The 21436-nt window shown below is 46.7% G+C and overlaps 1 protein-coding gene across 4 annotated transcripts in view; it reads right to left on the minus strand.

Moving 5' to 3' along the window:
• The window catches only part of POC1A (POC1 centriolar protein A), a 54062-nt gene extending 33054 nt beyond the window's left edge, over nucleotides 1-21008 (minus strand). For 2 of the 4 annotated variants that reach the window (XM_054640172.2, XM_077184608.1), the window contains exons 1-7: nucleotides 10918-11051; nucleotides 9655-9739; nucleotides 8816-8987; nucleotides 7728-7907; nucleotides 6522-6629; nucleotides 5164-5279; nucleotides 810-943 (exon numbers count right to left, since the gene is read on the minus strand). In XM_054640172.2, coding sequence (XP_054496147.2) covers nucleotides 810-943; nucleotides 5164-5279; nucleotides 6522-6629; nucleotides 7728-7907; nucleotides 8816-8987; nucleotides 9655-9739; nucleotides 10918-10935 — 813 coding nt within the window. In that variant the 5' untranslated portion in view covers nucleotides 10936-11051. Of the gene's footprint in view, nucleotides 1-809; nucleotides 944-5163; nucleotides 5280-6521; nucleotides 6630-7727; nucleotides 7908-8815; nucleotides 8988-9654; nucleotides 9740-10063; nucleotides 10176-10917; nucleotides 11052-19935 lie in introns of those variants that run through there. The other 2 variants (XM_077184609.1, XM_054640171.2) reach the window with 2 other exon arrangements.
• Between the last annotated feature and the right edge of the window lie 428 nt (nucleotides 21009-21436).

A 21436-nucleotide genomic window follows, 5' to 3' on the forward strand; every position in this document is an offset into this window, starting at 1 on the left:
ATCCCCATCATCTCCAAAAAGCTTCAGGCTGTGGTTTTCCCCTGAGAGTTTTTATGCTTTAAAACTCAGCCCCCACTTTAAAAGAGACACAAGTGGGTTAAGAATTTCTGTTCTCTTTGTCCCTTTGGGAAGGGATGCCTTAAGGCAGTCCTGCTTTTTCACACCCCACTCTGCATGGACAATGAAATTAGTCTATTTATTTTCATTTAAGATTTAGAAAGAGAGCTGCAAGCATTCATAAAATTAACCTTACAAGCAACACATCCAGCAGCATAATACTAATAGGCCAATCAGTTAAACTTAACCAACCAGCACCATTTATCACCTTCAATTGTATGATTCAGTCCATTAACAAGATGTTCCCAAATCAAATCCCAAAATAGATATCCTCTATTTTACTGCTACTGTTCTTGAGTCTCCTGCCAGGTGAACAGCATTTATCTTCAGAACACCTGTGTCAGGGGGCCAAGTGTTATTTGCAGCTCTCTAGAGGGAGGGAGACAGAGCTGCACTAGAGGCTGACAGGGTCAGTCAGAGTCAAGGGTGCTGCTCTGAGTTTCTTCTGACTTAGACTTGAATCCTCAGTGCTGGAGCTCACTTTTAGTCTTGCTTTCTCATTCTCTCCATTCCTGCCTTACCTCCTTCCCTTCAAAACAGTGATGATCTCAAAGATTATTAGCATTATTATCATGATTTTACACAAGGAAGCTTTCAAACAATTTCTGGTCATGAAGAATGAAAGTCTCAAGCATGCATTTGCTCAGTTTATTGTGAGTCTGTACATCACTGTAAAAAAGGCTTTGCCTCACCTGGTGACCATGCAGAGTATAGAGAAGTCTTCCTTCTAACAAGTCCAGAATCTTAAGAGTTGAATCACTGGAAGCAGTCACCAGATAGTTTCCAGAGGGATGAAAGGAAAGGCTGTTGACCACAGAGCTGTGCACTAAGGATGGAAAAAAAAACCAAGTATAATAGTCACCAAAACCAGTTTACATAAGCCCAAGGCAAAAGAATAAAATAAAGCACAAGCACATTGCAATTTTCTGTTATAAAATTTAACAGGAAAATTATCATGGGAGAAACATTCCACAAAAGCTCTTCAAAGCACTGGAGAACAATAACAGTAACTCGATTCTTGTAAAAATAGGCACTACTTTACTGAAAGGAAAAAGGAAGCTTTGCCAATTATTTTGGGAGATTTAATGCTACAAAGGCTTCCAGTATAGCCCCAAAATGTACTGCATGTGCAAGTGAACTACAGGATTCTGTGAGAGTGCTGGACATTGATGTACTTTACTGTGGTGGAGCTGCTGGCCTCACTCTCAAGTCATTCTAGACTAAAATCTGCATCTCAGGACACTGAGAAGACTGAAATTACAAAGGAAGGCACTCAGAGTTGACACTGCACAGCTTCTTTTGGTTTACTATCTGACTCTAGCCAAGACTGGGGTTAAGAGAAACTAGGAAATAAGAGCAACTTGAAAATGGTCCAGTACAAGCATCATTTCCTCAGACATCCTATTTGCCTTGCCAAAAATTCAAAACAAATACAAATAGACAAACTATCAAGAGTGTGAACTTGCAATAAAGCCATTTTCCCTGCGTGAAGATGAGGCCCAAGATTTATTCTGAAAAAAGCTAAAGAAAATGTTCTAGGAAAAAAAAAAAAAAATCAAACTTCACTGAAGTTCAGTGTAACATTAAACATTTAATATATGACTTTTTTCCCTCCCCAAACTTTTGCAGAACAGGCTATTGAACATATTTATTTATGAGAACACGCAGTACCTCACATATGCCCAGCTTCCTGAGCGTATGTGACATTACAGAATATTAATAAGCCTGAGGAGGGTTTTAACCATCCAATTATTCTTAATTATACTATATGCCCTCCAAATGTTCTGGTATCTCAAATCTACGACTTCTGATACATCACACCCAACTAAATTTATATTCTGTTGAGAGTCTACTGTGCATTTTGAATCCACACTGCATATTAAGAAACCCCTTAAAATACCATTTTAAGTACATTAGAAGCAAATATTATTTTTTGCATACGTGGATTTGAAGCAGATAGCTGAAATAACCTTGCTCAACTGTAAAACAGAATGCCTCTACTTTTGAAATTCTCAGTAACACTAAATACCTCAGCAAAGTTCTGAAAACAACTCCTCTTGACCCAGACTGTTACAAAACAGAAGAAAATCTTAACACAGGTAACTCCTAAACTGTTATTCTTCTTGGTTAATACTGTCTCTATCACACAGTTTCCTCTACCCCCAACCCTGTATCATGCTACCTACTGAAGGAGAAAAAGGTCTGTGTGGAGATCTTTCTTATGAAAATAAATATCTTTTCCCTTGAAAATCTTATTCTGAGTGATTTGTAATATTCCTCACCCCCTTAGTGTCTATATTCAGATAAATGTAAATGTGTCTTGTCAACTAAGGAAAGTCCTGAAAGGAATCACATCAGAAATAGACATGGTTAGTAATGTAACACATTTCCAAATTCCAGAAGGTAAATAAAGTATTTCCAGCTTCACAAAAAATCCTTTCCATAATGGAAAAAAAAGTCACACAGACTGTGGCTGCATAAGCAGTCACAGCTTCTGTGCCCAAGGAGTTACTGGCTCTTGTAAACTCAGAGAAAAGTTCATCTCTCCTCTCAAAGCAGCTCATACCTCCCACAAGACCATTCATAACATCTCTCCAAGAAAAAGGCCAACAAGTCCTGCCACCTCACTTGATTTCATGCTGTGAACAAGAAATCCAGTGCAGCACCAGGTGGCATCTCCCAGTGACTTTTAGCTACAAGCCCACCCTTCTGCCAGCCAAGCCCTGGCAAAGTAAGAGCCTCCTAGGGGACTTACACTGGGGGTTAACATCTAAAACTGAATCCTCCCAGCCTGCACAAAACTGTCCCAAGCCCCACAGCATTGCTTTTATGTAATGTAACCCTTAGTATCACCAGGGAGAAGATAAACTAGGATGAATTTGAAACAGCCACAGTCTCCACTGAACAGATATCCACCATCAGCCCCATCCAAATTGGACAGAAGTACCAACTATTCTTTTTAAACAGGAATAAAAAACAGGTTAGAGCAGTTTCCATAAACCTGCTACAGAGGTGTCCCACACACAGCTTTGGACAGGGAAAAAATGTCAGGCAATAAACACTGGCCATTTTTGTAGGGGTTGTACAAAAGAGTCAGTGCCAAGCAGAGAACCAAATAAAGCATCTGTGTGTTCTCCTGTACAGTAAAAACGTGACCAGAGCATACTTTGTTTGGCTCAAAGAGAAACACACCATACAAAAGGTTTTGCAGCTTGCTCTCTACTTCCAACCTTCATTTACAAATGTCACAGTTGGAACAAGTGCCAGCAACAAGAGCAACACTGCTAAAAGACTAATCAGTGCTGGAAAGCAGCCCAACCTTCAGACGCAAGAGCCCGAGGCAGGGCTACTCATCTATTAACTCCATGTTTAAAATGGAGTCCCTGGAAATCAGGCAGCATCAGCACATTCTGAAGGCACAGATGCCATCTAGTGGGACAGGACTGGCAGCTTCACAGGGGAGACACAAAACTAAATCAGATTTAACCAAAAGGAGGTATGTATAAACCCTCAGAAGGGCAGGACTTATAAACATCCCCAGAACACACCAGTTTGTGGCCACAGGTGCATGAAGTGATTGTAAAAAACCACCATTGCAATTTAAGGTTTCTTCAGCTATTATTACTATTTTTAGTTAAAGGTTTAATACACAGTTAAGATTTACACAGTAGCTGTTAAAAATAACACTCACCCCAGGAAAATGATCACTTCAATAGCAAGGGTGTCACACTAAAATGCCATTCAGAAAGGGTGGGATACCAGGGAAATATGTCAATCCAAGACAAAAATAAACCTGGCAGCCAAGCCTAAACCACATTAGATTTGGACAATTTTATAGCAGTAAGTGGAAAGCAGGAAGAGACAACTTTTGAGCCAAGTTATACTGTGGCTGGAAACATGCACTGCAGATCTTGCCACCATTGAAAAGCTGATAAAGCAGGTTAAAGGACAACATGACACTGCCCAAGTATTTAAAAACACTACTGATTTTAGCAACAAGACTTCAGGAAGGCATTTCCACCTTTGGATACGGGCCACAATTTAACAATACTTATTACACAAATTGCACGCTCAATACTGACGAATTGGAAAAGTCACCAAAAAAGTTTGATATCTATTAGATTTTGTTAACTATCAGAGAGCTGGGAGTGACTGTGATCCAGAAGAATGACTGAAGCTGGGAGACTGTCACAGCAGGAATGCACAAAAGCTTATGTTGAGGGCAGAAAGAACACACCAAGCTCCGTGTCTCTGTTCTGCTTTATGAGCAAGCCAGAAGCAGTTCCTCAGGGAAAGTTAGCAAAATTAAGTTTAATAAGCTATCAACACTGAAAGGAGTGGTGGAGAATGTATTCATTTTAAAATATCACAGCAGCCTAAAAACTGTTGATAGCAAAGAAAAGCCACATTTTGGCTGAAGAAACTAATGCACAGAATAGGTCAATCAATATCACAGAAGCTGGCAGGGAAGGGAAAGCACCCTTCTCCTATGCAGATCTACCAAACAGCAGCACCAATCAGTAGGACAAGAACATGTAATGGGAAGAGATGCCATTTGGCATCATCAAAGCTAATTATGGAAGCTGAAAAACAGAGTCTGGAAAAGAAACCATAAACATGGATCACAGTATAGAATTGCAACTGATTGATTTTGATTTTCCTTTTTTGCTAACTTTTCCTAATTTTCTCATAAAAGAACCTAACATTCTGAATTGCTAGAATACAATTCTGACTACTATAGGCTTATTCAGAGGCAAAGGCCACATCCTTTTTATTGCACATCACCTTCTCAGTAACAGTGAATATGAGCCAAATGGCATCACAGGTAAGACCCATGCCCACATGCAACACGGGACAACTTGAGGATTAGCTGTGGAGCAAAACACAAAGCAAAGCATGACATCTGGTGAAGAAAGGCTCCTGCTGGCAGGCCCAACCCAGTGCCTTTTTGGAAAAGCAGCAGCTGATGGAGAAACAATCCTTGGACTTCAGAGCAATTGGCATCAATACATGGAAAGGCTCAGCTTTTGTAAGCTGTTGACTTGCCTTGGTAGTGTTGCAGCAGTCTGTTCATCCTGATATCCCAGAGCTTCACGGTGCTGTCCGTGCCGCCCGCGGCAATGCAGTGACCGCTGGGATGGAAATCCACGTGGTTCACAAACCTGCCAACAGCACCAAACCCAACTGCTGACCTGCAGCTCCTGCTGCACACCAAAAATGCCTCTTCACGAGCTACATCACGACTCACTGAACGTTAAGGAAAGGAGGAGATAACCTGAAAATGTATTCTGCTGAATTTCTCTTAAGACCTTGCTTCTAACCCCAGCCAGACTGCAGGCTCCTACCTAAGCACATCTTCAGTAGTTCACATTACAGGTGTAGGAGCTGTAGACACAAACCTCCTGAAATCTGATGGATCCAACTGTCACAACAATTTTTTGAAGTCTTCATTTAATGTTTGCATAATATATGTCTTCTACTATATTAACATTATTTCCAGAGTGATGTGTACAAGACTGAACAGGGATTTTTCTTCTGTTAATTAAATTTAAGATGGAACTGAGTGAATTTGTGCCTGAAATCATATGTTGCCCCTTGGAAAGTAGCAAGGCTGAGGTCAAATTTCTTTCTGGTCCTGAATCCAATCAATTTTTAGTTTGAATGCTTAAGTACAACAAAAGCGTCTGACCCTTCAGGAAAAGACAACTCCTCACCAAACAAATTGGATAAAATTAATTATCTTTTGACTGTTCTTGTAGCAAGTACTGAAAAAATTGAGCTACTTCAATAGGTTGTTTGGACAAGACACATACTTAAGAACATTGAAAAAAAAAGGTCTGAATTTGTCTTATCATCACTGTATATTACCTAGAAAGAACATATGATTGCACTAGAAATTCAGTGCAGCAATGAATTAGGGAGACTGCAGTCTCAGTTCTCTGAGTTTTATGTTTCTGGGTAAATTATCTTTTGCTACATTCCAAATTTAACTATTTTTCTGAATGCAAAGTGGGGATTTTGAATAATCTCGTTATTAAAAAACTTGAAGATTAATCAAAGCATCCAAGTGTCATTCTGTCAGTAGACTTTTGCACTTGGAATTTATGTCAACTCAGAGCAAAATAAAAGAAGAAATAAGGAATTTAAGCATCTCCAAAAATAAATAAGTACAAAGAAACTGAGGCTTGATGTGCTGGACAGTTGCTGAAATATAACCCTCACAGTTCTAACCTTGAGCAGTCAAAGGGACCAGGGCAATTCTGGACTGGGGCCTCACACTGGCTACTTTTGTAAAAGGTGCTAATGGTTTTTTAAGCAGTTTTATAATTGCCAGGACAGGGACCTCTGAACCTCACAAACCAGGTGTAAATTCCCCACTTCAGACATCACCACCAGGTACTTACCCTCCATGCTCACAGAAGGAGTGGATGCATTCTCTGCTGGTTTTGTCCCACAGCTTGACAGTTTTATCATCACTGGATGACACTATCAATCGTCCATCAGGAGAGAATCTAAGGCAAGAGTGACAGCAATTTACAAAAGCCCTCAAATGAAAGGAGTACAGGGTCGACTGAATTTGGCCAGGTGTTCTGACATGTTGGTAAACACACCCAGCTTTTCAAGAAGTCACAGAGACACCAATGACACTGAAAATCCAATCACTAAGTTGAGGGAAAAGAAAGCAAGCCCTAAGTACTCAAACTATCCCTAACTCCATGAGCACATAAAATAACCCTCAGGAAAGTCTTGAGTCTGACTTAAGATCTTGTGCCTTACTTGTTTAAATTTAAGTGTACCTCAAGTTGTTTCTCTGCCCCGATTCAAAACAATTCCTGCCTTTGCCACTAGAGTTCAGAGCAACACAGCCACTCACAAGAAAACAGCTGCAGCAGAGCCTTCACCATTCCAGTGCCTTAGGAGAACATATTAAGTTCCCATCTCAAAATATCATATACATGACAGATCCAGACCTCTCTTCACAAAAATACACATTACAGAATCAGGACTTGAGTCTCTTAACTACAGATCATCAGACATATTGGAAAAACATCCCTTCTGCTCTTCTGTGGGCATCCATAGTGCTACCAGCCCCTGCCACCACCACGTTCCAGAACTGTAATGAACTTTTCACCTACAGAGAAACCATGGCTTTAGCCTAGATACACATATGCATAAATAAGTCCTTGAAACCAAATCTGAAACAGTTATCAGGAAATAATGTTCTTATGGCAGCATTTAAAACATTTTAGAGGTAGCACTGCTGATCATTTTAACAAGGGGCATGACAAGTCTAAAGAAACCAAGCTGAAATAACAGCAGAAACCTCTCCTGTTTTTTTCTGTTAGCAATTTCAAGACAAAGAACTCTCCTTACCAGGTAAAAACAAAACACATCACAAAGCAGGAAAGCCTCTAATTGGCAGAGATTACTGGAGAAACACAAAGTGGGTACAGACTATTACTCAAAGGATGTCTCTGCAGGTCAGTAATGTATTTCAGTCACTAGACACACCTGAATCACCCTGAACAGAAATGTGCTGCACCAGACCGTGACACTGAGCCTCTGCCTTGAGGGATAAATCTCCATCTCTGTCAGAGGGCTGTACTCACCTGGCACAGCGAACCCAGTTGATGTGCTGACTCAGTGAGAACAGAAACTTCTGCCTGTGAACCGTCCACACTTTGATGGTTTTGTCATCAGAAGCTGTAACTAAGGACTGGCCATCGCTGGAGAAATGAACACTTCTCACGGTTCCTGTGTGAGCCTTGAACACAGTTGATTCTCCTTTGCTACACAGAAGGGAAGAGCTCTTTAAAACTGCACAAAAGGGCAGCAAATGCATTTGTTCTTTGTACCTGAAAGCACAGAGCTGCTGTATGCTGAGCCGTGCTAGTAACCATCACTTCCATGGGAACTGCATGTGACCACATTAGGATAAAAACGTTGATCAACCCCAAACTTGCTCATGCTTCATGAGCAGTACAGAATACACAGCTAAAACCAGTTGTTCCAGTTCCATACTGGAGGCCAATCCAACAGGAAACAACCCATGTTTCCTATAAAGGGGGAAAAATGCTACAGCTAATTTGTGCAACCATTTAGACACTTACAAAAAGATCAATGTTAAAGAAAACACTTTGGTTCTGTACTCTTGCCAGGTCCTTTGCTGCAAGGCAGGCAAAGAGGGAGGTGTTTTCACAGCTCATTCAAACAAGAGCCAAGGAGGCAACGACCTCACAACTGCTCCTGTAATGGGCCATGCCCAGCTGGCCATCCCAGTGCCACATCACACAAGCATTCAGCACACCTGATGCAGTACAGCTGCGAGCAATCTGCCATTAACTCAGCCAGGCAAGACAATTCACGTGTGTTCGTTTTTCTTTACACATCATTTCCAAATAAATGCAAGATGCATTTTTCTGGCAAATAAGCACAAGACATATTTAGAGAGCCAAAGCACAGCACATTTAGAGATCCAACAGGTTTATGGAACTCTCAGTCCAAAATCTGTCTCCAGCATGTACTGTACCACCAGGAGCTCCATATCCATAGACTGAAGAGAAGACCAAGACACAGTGGTTCTTCTTTCCCTCAAACAGATCCCTGTCCCATAGCCAGAGAAGTGCTACAAAGCACTAAGGAGAAATTCCAAGCTATAGTTAAACACAAAGAGAGGCAGAAGGGAACAGGTACTCACACACTAGGGATCCACAAACGGACTGTTTTGTCTCTAGAGCCTGAAGCCACAAGGTGACCAGAAGGTGAGAACTGGACACACAAAACTGCATCTTTGTGGCCCAAGAAGCGATAGGCTCTCATCTGAGGCTTCATACTCCAAATCATCAGGGACGAATCCATTGAGCCACTTGCTGAAATAAAAAAGGAAAAACAAAACCACACAAAAGCAAACTTGCATTAGCTCTCCTCCAATTACACTAAAACTACATTTCACACTCAGCTCTCCATCGTAGCTTCCAGCAGTCTCAATACATTGCCCTTGAAGCTTCACCAGTCTAATGCAAGCTGTGTATTTCATTATTGTCATGCATATAATTAATTAGTAATTCAAAGAAAACAAGGCCAGCTATGCATTACTTTGGACTGACAATTTAATTCCAAGAGTCCAGACATGCAACAGTCACAGGTTGCAAATCGTCCACACACTCAGGAAATTAAGGTTATCTCTTCACTTTCTTATGGGCAGAGGCATCAGCTGCAGCAGGTTAAATGTCACTTCAGATTAAGCAGAGAAGACCACTGAGGTGGTGACTTAAAAGCACCCTAGCTACACCTCCCTCCAACACCTCTCCCTTGTGGCAAAACATTGACCAAAGTCAGCTCAGCGGCTCTTCACAACATACTAAAAACACAAGCTTGGCAAGGTGAGTGGAGCAGCACTCAATTTGCTATTAGCAGCAAACAACAGCAGGACCTTTTGCTGGTGCAGAGCTCAGTTACCTCCACTGCTCCCCCCAACTAACTAAAGCAGAACAGCTCTTTCTTTATCCTCTGGCCATCAAAACACAGACAATTTACCCAATTGTTTCTTAGCACGACTGAAGTCCACACTAGTGACAGCATCTCTGTGGCCTTTGAAGTGCCTCTCCAGGGATGGATCTTCCTAGAAGACAAGAATGTTCAGACACTACAGATTTAAGAACAATCTTTGTACAATAAAATCATTTCATTTCTAGAAGAAGTGAACCAAGCCACATATTCACCCCACAAAAAACAGGCAGAGGCAAGAACCATTGTGCAGGCAACTGCACAACACAAAACACAAATTTCACATATACCATAAATTTTAAAAGAAGCAAATTCTCCAAGCTGTTATTAGCTTGGATCTTGAGTGACTGCACAAATCCCTCATGCACTTTTACAACATGCTGCTGGCACAAAGACTCTAAAGCTGACTGTAGAACAGATAAGCCATGTCCATGATCACCTGAGCAGGCAGCCAAGCTCAGCTTTGCTTTGACAGCTGCTCATCTCAGCTCAGGTGTAGCCAAGAGGCCACTATTTGCACAGAAGAGGCAAACTCACAAGATTTAACACACCTGTTGGAACAGGCAGGACAAATGAGAATTGCAGCAAAACAGACTGACACCTAACCCTTCCCACAGCACCTTGCTGCAAAGGCCAACAAAAGCCGGAGGCCAAAAAAAACAAAGACCTGAAAGAACTATTACAAGAGGTTTTAACACTTGAAAATGGTTCAGGACAGGCTGGTCAGCCTTCAATCCTTGCTCTCACACACACTGTCCCTGCCTCCCTGGCAATCCCCACACTCAGGATTTGACCAGAGCCCAGCCCAGCACCCAGCCCCAGAGCAGGGCAGCGCTCCCTGCTCAGCCCCGGCCCCCCGGAGATCCGGAACCCCTCCAACAGCCCGGAAGTGCCGCTCTGCACACACACAGACCAACCCCGGCTGCAAAGCACCCCACACCCAGGGCTACCCCAGCATTAAGCTCCACCCAGCATTAAACTCCTCGAGCCCCTCTGTCCCCAGCCCCACCTGCACGATGCCACCCCACAGCAGCGCTGAACCCCCCTAAGCCAGCACTGCCTCCCACCGCCACCGCGGCCTCAGAGCCCCCCACAGCACCAGACACGCCCGGGCCGGCACCAGCCCTGCCTTCCCCTTTCACTCTTCCGGGCAGTCACAACCCTCCCAGCTGGGACACAACGGCCCAAGGGCTGCCGCTGCCGCCCCCCGCTCGGCGGGATGCCCCGGTCCCGCCTCAGCAGCCCCACACGGGCTGTGCTGTTCCGTTCCGTTCCCGCCCGGCCGGCGCTCACCTCGCACAGGGCGGCCATGACGCCCCGCGGCCGCCGTTCGGTTCCCGCGCCGCTCGCGCCCCGTAGCAACGGCCCCGCCCAGCGAGGGGCGGGCCTGGCCTGAGGGCGCCGTGGCGGGCCCGGGGCGGGAGCCCCTCAGGGCCGGGGAGTGGCCCGTGTGTGGGAGCGGGGTCCTCTCAGCACGGCTGGGCCCGTCAGGGGACTCAGGGCGTTGGGGGGCGTTGGGAAAGCCCCCTCCGCCGCTGTTACAGCCGTTATCTTGGCAGCCTATTCAGTGCCGACCACCCTTCTCCTTTGTGTCACTGCTGCCCTGGGGCCGAATGGCTCCCGAGCCTGGTGAGGCGGTCTCCGGATCGCAGCCAGGGGAGCACCGCAAAGCCGTGCTCTCTAGGGCTGCTCACTTCCAAGAAGTGGTTTAGCTGCTGGGAGATCAGTTGCTTCTGCTTGGCCTGTGAGTGTTCCAAACAGGAGCTCACCCCGGGGTTGTGGAAAGAGCACAGGACAACTGAGAAGGGTTTATTCTTCCAGTGGTTTAATACCAACTCAAATTTCTTCCAACTCTATTCATCTCTATCTAGGAACAGCGCTATTAATTAGACACTACAGACTGGACACTGACTGCTCTCTAGCAGACGCCTGTGTGGAGCCCAGATCTGCCTCTCCATGAAGCTTGGGCTGACCATCTGAGCTTCTAAAGGGGCTTTTCCTCTATCTCTTCTGCATATAGGCCCCTTCCTTTAAGGACACCTCTCCTCTTGCATGCTTCTGACAGCCAGGGGTGCGCTCTGTTGAAGCTGGGGTTATAGTAGTAGAGGATCTAAAATAGGCAAAGGAGAGGAGTTAGTTGCCACCATCTCCCTGGTTACTCCAAACTGCAGCAGAGGGTCATGTACCCTGAGGGCTGTGTAGAACCTAAAGCTCAGGCTAAAGCTTGAGATGGTTGTGTTCAGGCATCACCACCTCTGGGGTTTTGCCTCCTGAGAGCAGAGAAGTGTAGGATTTTCAAAAGCAGAACAACTTTTTGAAAATACCACTATTTCTCAGCAGCTTCAGTGCAGATGTGAGCAGGCAGGTAATCTTGTTGGTCCTTTGATGCATCTGCTTGGCATTGGGCAAGTGCCACAGGAAGTTTTCAGATTTAATACAGCAAGACACAGAGCAAAGACATTCAGAGAAATCACATTATGCTGAGCCTGTCTGTGCCTTTAATGGATTCAAACTCAGTAGATCTCACCAAAATGTATCTTATTCACATTTCTACCAGTCAGAAAGCCTCACTAAAACATGCCTGAGAAGGAAATGAAAACCAGAGAAGGAAATGAAACCACTCACTCCCATCCCCATCCTCTCCATCACAGAATCACACACTGTCTTGGGTTGGAAGGGATCTTAAAAATCATCAGGTCCCAACCCTGCTGCCTTTGGCAGGGATGCCACTCACTATCCCAGGTTCTCAGATCCCCATCCAGCCTGGTCTTGAATACTTCAAGGGATGTGGCATCCACAAGCTCTCCGGGCACCCTGTGCCAGGGCCTCACCACACTCACAGGGAAGGATTTCTTCCTAAGGGCTAATCTAAACCTGGCCTCTTTCACTACACAACCGCTGTTCCTTGTCCTGTCACTCTCTGCCTGCACTAAAAGTCCCTTTCCCTCATTTGTATAATCCCCCTTAGGAAAAGTGGCCTCTTTTCAACCTGCAAATGGCCCTCTATGAGGAGGCCTTATTTGCTGTGAAGGTCCCTCTCCTCCCCCAGATTATCACAAGCATTAGTAGCTGTGCAGAGCAGCTGCTGTACCTGGCTGTGAGCAGAAGCTGCTGCTTCCTCTGCCAGGAATTCAGGCAGGGAGGCAGATCTTTGGAAATTCTGCTGCATTTTGGTGAATCCATATGCATTCAGCTGTCGCATGAAACTTTTAATTTTCTGTGTGTGGAAGACCTGCTGTCCTTCCCTGCCCAGCACCTCCACTTCAAAGAGATCTTTGTTGATGGCCACACATTTTCCACCTTCAGTCCACCAAATTGACTGAAACTTGCTACTTTCCAGCATTTTCCAAAGCTTCTGTGGAAAGCGCAGGGACGAGAACTCTCGCTCCATGGCCCTGGACAGCTTGGCTGTGCCCCACCAGCTGGCAGGCAAAGAACGACTGGCACCAACAGACAGCAGGTTCCAATGGAATGTTCTGGCGTATCACTGTGCTGCCTCTGCTCTGGGGACACTGCAGGTGACATCTCAGTGATGGCTGGCACTGCTGCCCTGGCAGGGGGAGCAGCCCAAGCAGAAACCGCTGGAGGGAACTGTAAAGGCTGATCTCTCTTGTTGCTTCTCTGTCCCAGAGCCACCAGTGGTGGGAGTCCAGAGCCCAGCAGTGCCCACAGAGCTGTCCTGAGGGGCTGTGGGCAAGGAGAGGCCTGGGCTGTGTCTGGCTGCACCAGGAGTGGGTCCTCACCAGGGAGGAGCTGGGATGGCTGCAGCCTTGTGTGGTCATCTTATTCCATACTGTTATCTCCTTATTGCAAAAGTTTCATACCTTCTTGGTGTTTCTCGTGGGCAGCTCCTCAGAGCACTGACTCTTTCTTCTTCACAAAGCAGCCACTGACTCCCATTCCCTTCCCAAGCAGCCACCCCACTCTTTTATAGACTCTTCTTCTCATTGCTTACAGCTGTGGCCTGTTAAAGTCAGGCCTGCTCCTAATCCTTGATAATTGGCCCAGCTGCAACTCCTTAGGGGTAAGATTACTTTCTACACTATTTTTATTTTCTTATCTCCTATCCCACTACAAGGCTTGGGCATCCCAGGGCCCTGTTTGGAGAGCTTTCTGGCTGGGCCCCTCTCACACCTGCAGAAATGAGGCTCCCTGGATCCCTGCAATGCAGAAACAGCAGTGATAGCATGGAGATTAATTTTCTTGATATCTCCTGCCCCAAAGCAGCAGGGATTCATTGATGTCAACCCATTGTCTTAGCAAATTTCTTGAATAGGATTGCACTTTTTTTACCTAGTGGGTTTAAACCCTAGTGGGTTTAAAACTAGCTGGGAGAGATGGAGCAGGGGACACACTTGCTTAATTTCTGGCATGAGACCCCAAAGCAGTAGTTTCCATTCCATCCATGAATGGCCCAGCAATCAGGCTGGGGAAACAAAGCCCAAGCCCTCACTCAAGCCATCTGGTCAAGAGATGTTCTGGTTTACTTTACCTGAATCACTGCTGCTTTGTTCATAAATGCAGAGCCATGAACACAATTCCATCAATGGGTCTTCTCAGGGAAGCCATCCCTCTTTCTCCCTGATGCACTGCCTGCCTGCAGCAGACAGTCTGCTGGTTCAGGGGTGTTTGTGTGCCTGAAAAGCTCTGCATTCCTCCCTGCCCTTTGAGGTACTGCATCTGAAGAGATACATTCCTCCCCCAGACATGGCCCTTCTGCCCACATAGCCATGGATTTTGGATCTGCAAGTTTGAAGTGGTTTCTAGCGTGGCCTGACCTGTTCCTCATTAAATTCTTTGGCATTTCAGCATTAGCTTTTCTTTCTCTGTACTGAAATAAAAAAAGAAGATATACACGCTGTTAAATATGCCTGAGGTCTGGAAGAATCCATTTTAGAGAAATAAAATCTATATCTACAGCCACCACATGTAGATATACATGATGCTAAATATGCCTGAGGTCTGGAAGAATCCATTTCAGAGAAATAAAAAACCAGAAACATGTTGTAATTGGACTCCCACTTATAAAAGCAGGAAATGGGAACATCTGCTTTAATTGAAGCATTACACCACTCAAAAAAACACCCCAAGCTGCCTTCTAGATAATACACAAGCAGCATCCATGGTGGCCACGGATGGTTACTTTGCTTACCCCAGCCCTGGGATGCCACTGTGTAACACCAACAGCCAGAGGGGACAGCAGATCAGTGGCATGACACTCCCACCTGTGGGAGTTCAGAGCAAATGTCAAAAGAGAAAGAATTTAAGAAAATTCATTAATTCATTAAGAATTAAAGAAAATTCTAGAGGGAAAAAGGGGCCCTTGGGAGCAACAAGCACACATTGGGCCCAGCAGTGAAGTTGATACTCTTGAATAGCCCAGTTCAGCCATTCAAACATCCCTGTGGCATTATCTGCCCGGAGTTTGGGCAGGATGGGGCTTTCCCAGTCCCTCAGACACGGTGTCCCGGAGCCAGCCAGGGCGGGGGCGCTCAGGCCGTGCGCTGTCACCCCGGTGTCCCCGCAGGGACTCCTGCCGTTCCTCAGGGCCGGGGCCTCAGGCCGTGCGCTGTCACCCCGGTGTCCCCGCAGGGACTCCTGCCGTTCCTCAGGGCCATGGCCTCAGGCCGTGCGCTGTCACCCCGGTGTCCCCGCAGGGACTCCTGCCGTTCCTCAGGGCCGGGGCCTCAGGCCGTGCGCTGTCACCCCGGTGTCCCCGCGGCCGCAGGGACTCCTGCCGTTCCTCAGGTGGCCACCGGAGGGCAGGCGGGGGCCGCAGCAGCCTCGCCTGGCTAGAGAGGGAAAAGCCAGCAGGAAAAGGGGATGAAATGCAGCACGGCTTCATTAGAGATAAATCAGGCCCATCTAGGCAGCTTCTTTGGGAAGAATACCGTAACTCTGCGTGATAAAAGCTCTGAGCGTGCCTCTTTTAAATGCCACTTCCCAGCTTGGCATCTTTAGGCATTATCTAGTAATTCTCAGCAAGTCCTTCCCTGGGCTTATTTTTGTCGCAGTGAATCAGAAAGAGACCAGAAGCCCCAGGATCTGCCCCCTCTGTCACATCGACAGAGCCTTGCACTGGCAGCCCTGCCAAAGCTGTGATTTCTGCATGCTGCAAAAGCTATTGCAGAGCATCAGACACACTCAGAATTCAGGTGAGTTTTTCTTGCATGAAATGACAGTTAACCTTTGACTTCAATCCCAATTCATAAAAGCCTGGATTTCTCTCTAGAGTGTGTGGGTCTAAGTTTAGCAACTAAACTTAATGTTTACCAATTCTATATGGCAAACCCCTGTTCTCACGTGTCCTGTTAATACTTAAACTGCTGAGCATACCAGGATCTAGTTGTACCTTTGCAGTGCTAAGAATATTCCAAAGAACAGCATGCAAAGCTTCAGAAAGCCACTATGAGAGTTTTTCTGAAAAAGCTGAGGTTCTCAATGAGACCAGTGAAGGGAAGAAGTATTTTGCCATTTACAAAGGAAGCTCCAAGAGACATGGAGCTGGTGAATGCAATGCACACACTAAAATGGAACCAGCACCTACACCCAGGTCTCCAGTTGCTAGCAGCACTCTCACAACAAGGTCATCCTGTCCCCATGATCCCAGCATGGCTCCTTCACCGCTGTTTTGTGTCCCATCCCAATACATCCTGGAGATGGAGGCAGTGGCATTGGGCAACCAGCCCTGCAATGCTCTGGCATAGGTTGAAATGGCCATCTGGGGTGTTACAGCCACCTTTGTATTGGCACTTTGCATCCAGAGAGCACAGCAGGGATGCGGGCAGCCCAAGCACACAGCTACAAGGAGCCAAAGAATGTAGATGAAGATTCATGGCACAGAGAGTTGTTGTTCAACCTCCTTTACTGCTGCTGTGGAAGGGGGCAGCTACAGACAGGTTAGACACTGCAGAAGGGAGCAGACCCACCAAGCAGCTAGGCTGATGACAGCAACATGTCCCATTGCTTCCATGGGGAGAGGCTGTTTTACATCAGCTGAAGATGTAGCTTGCTGCCACATCAGTTATTTTTTCTCTTACTAATGACTTTGTCCTCCCCTGTGTGCCAAACCTGTTTATTTATAACCCACATTTCTTTTTCCCACCTGCCTTTGTGCTTATTACCCTTCCTTACAGAGTTAAGAGAAAGACAAGAGGAAAAAAAATACCAGCCTTTTACTCAAGTAAGTCCTGACCTAAATGCAAATCTGTTCAAGCAAATTCAGAGAGCTTTGATGCTCCATAAAGAAGAGAAAGGAAAGGGGAGCAGCCTCTACTGCTATCGGAACAGATCTTTACTGCTGCATAACAACCAGGCAATAAAGCAAAAGCCAAGGGAGTTTAAAGAGGAAGCTCAGACAAAGGTCACCTGGCTGCCCAGGTGCTTGTTATCAGTGCCTTGGAAAGAGGGAGGAAAGTGACAGGAGCTGATTACAGCAAGAGCAGGAAACAGCTGACAGGGCTGGGGGAGCTCTCCCCTCAGCGGATCTGCAAAGCCCGGACTCTGGAGTTGCTCTGGACACTTAAGAGAAAATACTTCTGCTTCAGATTTGAAGCATCTGCTAGGCAGAGAGTCAGAATTAATTGCAATACCCTGTTTTATTTGCTGCCTGGTCTTTGCAGTGGATTTGTACTACTCACTGCTCATCCAAATGGCTGAGGGGAAGATGGCAAGGGGATCCATGCAGAAGCACCGGAGGAATACACTGTACTCCCTCTGTGGAGCTACACAGTTCTTAAGCCATCTGAGAGAGAGCAAGTAAAGGGAGCTCGTACATGCCTGCAGTTTCCAGAACTAGCCTAAAGAGGAGAAGAATCCAGGAGTGAGAAAACCTCAAGCTGGATCCAGCCAGAATACCATCAGCAGCCTCTTGGCATCTACAAAGTTGTCTCTGACCACTTACATTAGTTCTAGTGTCTTAAGCCACTATAAAATCTTAAAATCTGTTACAGGAATGTAGATCAAACCTGGCTTTAAAATGTCTCCAGCACAGGTGGCTCAGCTGTGCTATCTTGCTGACCAAGGGCAGGTGGCTGCTTTCAGTCCCTGAACTTTCTCTGCTGGTGTCTGCAGGGGTGAGCAGAGTTCAGGCTTCGCTGAACTCACAATTGCATCAACCCAGAGCCCAAAGTGCACAAAAACTGGTGCTAGGAAAATGCTAGCTGAGTTCACAGGAGTGAAGCTGAAACCTTTGGGACATGGAATTCCTCACTCATGGGGCACATGTCCAGCACCCGCACCCAGCAGGGTTCATTGCCACACAGACCCTGGGGCTGGCCTGGCCAGGGCAGGTAACACTGTATGGTCCAGCACCACCCACCTAAAAGCAGGTTGGTATTGCCAGTGCCATGGAAGCATGTTCCAGAAATCACCCATCCCCATGGGGCTGCTTTCCAAACAACGCTGATCACTGGGCTGGATCACATTTGGCCCTGACTTTTAAGCCTCTAATCTTATCGAACAGTTCTTTGTCCCAGAATTTCACAAATCTGGATCCCCACTCTGCAGATTAGAAGAGGGTATCAGTCAGACCTTGCTGAAGAGTTTCAGGTGTCCATGGAATGTGTCACGTGGGAAAAACTAAAAGGATGAAGACTCAGCCCTGCTGAGAGCAGAGTAGGCAGGGCAACATCAACCTTCCTAGAGAAGCTCCTGCTGACAGGAGAGTTTGGTCAGCACAGGCAAGCACAGAACTGCCCAGTGCTTCTTCTAAACCTCTACACTCTCAGGAGCCTTGCACCTCCTGAATACCCAGAGCTGCCTTCTCTCCTTCCCACACACCATTCCTGCACATTGCAGAGGGGAATGGCAGGTAAGTGTGACCAGAGCAGACCACAGAACAACCCCAAATATCTGTTACATTTGCTGCCTTTACATGCTGAAGGATGCACCTGTTTGCAGAATGTCAGAGCAGCCCTTGTTCCAACGAGCATAAACTCAATGGCACCCACCTGAGCATCTCCCCTGCAGCACTTTCCCCTCTGAAAGACCATAATTACTAAAGCTGGACATTCCTGCTGTGAACTGAGCTGTGTGAGGGGATAGTGGTTCTTTCTATTTCCAAGCCAGTTGAAGCAGGCAGAACTAGATAGTGGTGGGCTCCCTGCCTACCACCCAAACCAATTGCTTCCTTGCACAGATCATTAACCCTTCCAACATCTTATCCTCAGAGAGAGAAAGAAGCTCCTGGCTTCCTTTCTGTCCAGTGCCAACAGGAGCTCAGCCTTTGCTACACCTCTTTGTGCTAGCATGACATGGCCACATTTGTGCTGGGACATCTGTCTTGCTGAGGCCACTAAAGGATAAGTGGGACATTAAAGGCACAGAACGATGTAAGAGAGTTTTCCACTGTTCAGTTAGGACAGGACAACCAGAAAGGTTTACTGTTCAAACAGTTTATTATCAACTCTATTAGGTTGTGGCTATCAGACTTTATATCCATACAGCGCTCCAGGAGGCTCTAGAAGCATGGGAGCAGCTGCCAGTGGAGATGGATGGGCTTCAGCTGACACCTGCATGTCCCTCCATACTGACCATCTGGGCTTTTGGAGGGGCCTTTCATCCAACCCTGCTGCACACAGGGCTCTCTGTTTGAGGGCAGCTCTCCTTTTGCACGTTCCCAGCAGCCAGGGATGTGCTCTGTTGAAGCTGGGGTTATAGTAGTAGAGGATCTAAAACAAGGAGAAGAGTTAATTGCTACTATTCCAAGACTGGAAAAACCCAAGCTACAAGAACTAGGACTCTGAATTGCAAAAGAGGAGCACGGCTAAGGAAAAGGACTTTGAACTTAAATATGGAACTTAAAGCTCAGGCTAAAGCATTATGTGACCATTGTGTTCAGCCATCACAACTGAGGTTTTTTCCTTCTGGGGACCAAAGCAGAACAGCTGCTTTCAAAAGCTAAATATCACTATTTCTCAGCAGCTTCAGTGCAGATGTGAGCAGGCAGGTAACCCCATGATCCTTGGATGCATCTGCTTGGCATTGGGCAGGTGCCACAGGGAGGTTTCAGATTTGGTACAGCCAGACACGGAGCAAAGACATTCAGAGAAATCAGATTACACTGAGTCTGTGTGTCCCTTAAACAGGTTAAAACTCAGTAGCTCTCACTGAAATGTATCTTATCTGCATTTCTACTAGTCAGAAAGCCTCTCTCAAATCTGCCTGAGCACAGGCTGAGAAAGGAATGAAAACCAGACCACTCACTCCCATCCCCACCTCTTCTATGGCAAGGCCTTATTTGCTGTGAAGGTCCCTCTCCTCCCCCAGATTATCACAAGCATTAGTAGCTGTGCAGAGCAGCTGCTGTACCTGGTTGTGAGCAGAAGCTGCTGCTTCCTCTGATAGGAATTCAGGCAGGGAGGCAGATCTTTGGAAATCCCGCTGCACTTTGGTGAATCCATAGAGGTTCAGCTGGCGAATAACACTCCTGATGTGCTGCGTGTTAAAAACCCGCTGGCAAACTCCCCTGCCCAGCACCTCCACTTCAAAGAGATCTTTGTTGATGGCCACACATTTTCCACCCTCACTCCACCAAATGGACCGAAACTGGTCACTTTCCAGCATTTTCCAAAGCTTCTCTGGAAAGCAGAGGGGCAAGAATTGATTGTCTTTGCCTGTGCTCTCACTGGAAACAGCAGGAGCTCGTTTGGTCTTGTGTCTGTCACTGCCATTCCAGATGTCCTGTTCATCCTCCATTGCTTGTATGGCAGTGTCACAGGGCACAATTTCCCCCTGTTCTGGAAGGCCAGGAGCAGCCATGTCAGCCCACTGCCCCAGTGCATCTGAAGCAGAAAGGACTGGTATTTCTGGGGGAATCAGCTCGCTTTTCTATTCTCACAGGTGGACTGAAGGTTCCCTCATTGGCCATCGCCCTGCACAGCCATACCTCGTTCTCCCAGTCAGTGGGCAAAAGCCAACTGGCCATGGCTAACTGTGGGTTCCAGTGGAATGTTCTGGCATAGCCCCGTGGTGCCTGTGCTGTGGGGACATTGCAGGTGACATCTCAGTGATGGTTGCCACTGATCTCACCACTGATCTCAGTGGTGCCCTGGCAGGGGGAGCAGCCCAAGCAGAAACTGCTGAAGGGAACTTGTTGCTTCTCTGTCTGGTGGGAGCCCAGAGCCCAGCAGTGCCCACAGAGTTGTTATGAAGAGCTGTGGGCAAGGACAGGCCTGGGCCCTGTCTGGCTGCACCAGGAGTGTGTTCCCTGGGAGGAGCTGGGATGGCTGCAGCCTTGGGCATCCCAGGGCCCTGTTTGGGGAGTTTTCTGGCTGGGCCCCTCTGACACCTGCAGAAATGTCCTTGTGGATATCAGGGAGAGAGGCCAGCCCAAGGGACTGCACCAGGCTGCACAGGGGGAATGTGGGAAAGCCCAGCCCTGATGGCAAAGGTGGAGGCCAGCCAGGGCCTGGCTGCTGGGTGGTGGTGACAGAGATGAGACATTCCAGGCATTCTCCAGCACAGCTGGGAAGTGGGGGAGCAGCTCTTTGTCAAGGTGTACAGGGGCTGCATATGCAGGGACATGTGTTAGGGATTAGCTGTGTTACCTTGGCAAGCACAGGCTTTCTGTGAGCAGACACCTGTGTGTCCTGTACAGCAGCTGCTGTGAGCTTCTCCTTCTCCATGCCAGCAGTGGTTTCCTGGACAGGCCAAAGATCTTGGCTGCTTCCTGAGGGGCAGCTTTCCTCCAGCTCCTCATCCAGGCACAATGCAGCTGGGGTTCTTTTTTTGTGGCTCACTCTTGGCTTGTAGCCTTCCAGCACCTTGGGATGGTCCCTCTTAAAGCTGGGCTATAACAGAATCATAGAAG

Source organism: Agelaius phoeniceus, chromosome 11 (genome assembly GCF_051311805.1).
Source record: "Agelaius phoeniceus isolate bAgePho1 chromosome 11, bAgePho1.hap1, whole genome shotgun sequence".
NCBI lineage: Eukaryota > Metazoa > Chordata > Aves > Passeriformes > Icteridae > Agelaius > Agelaius phoeniceus.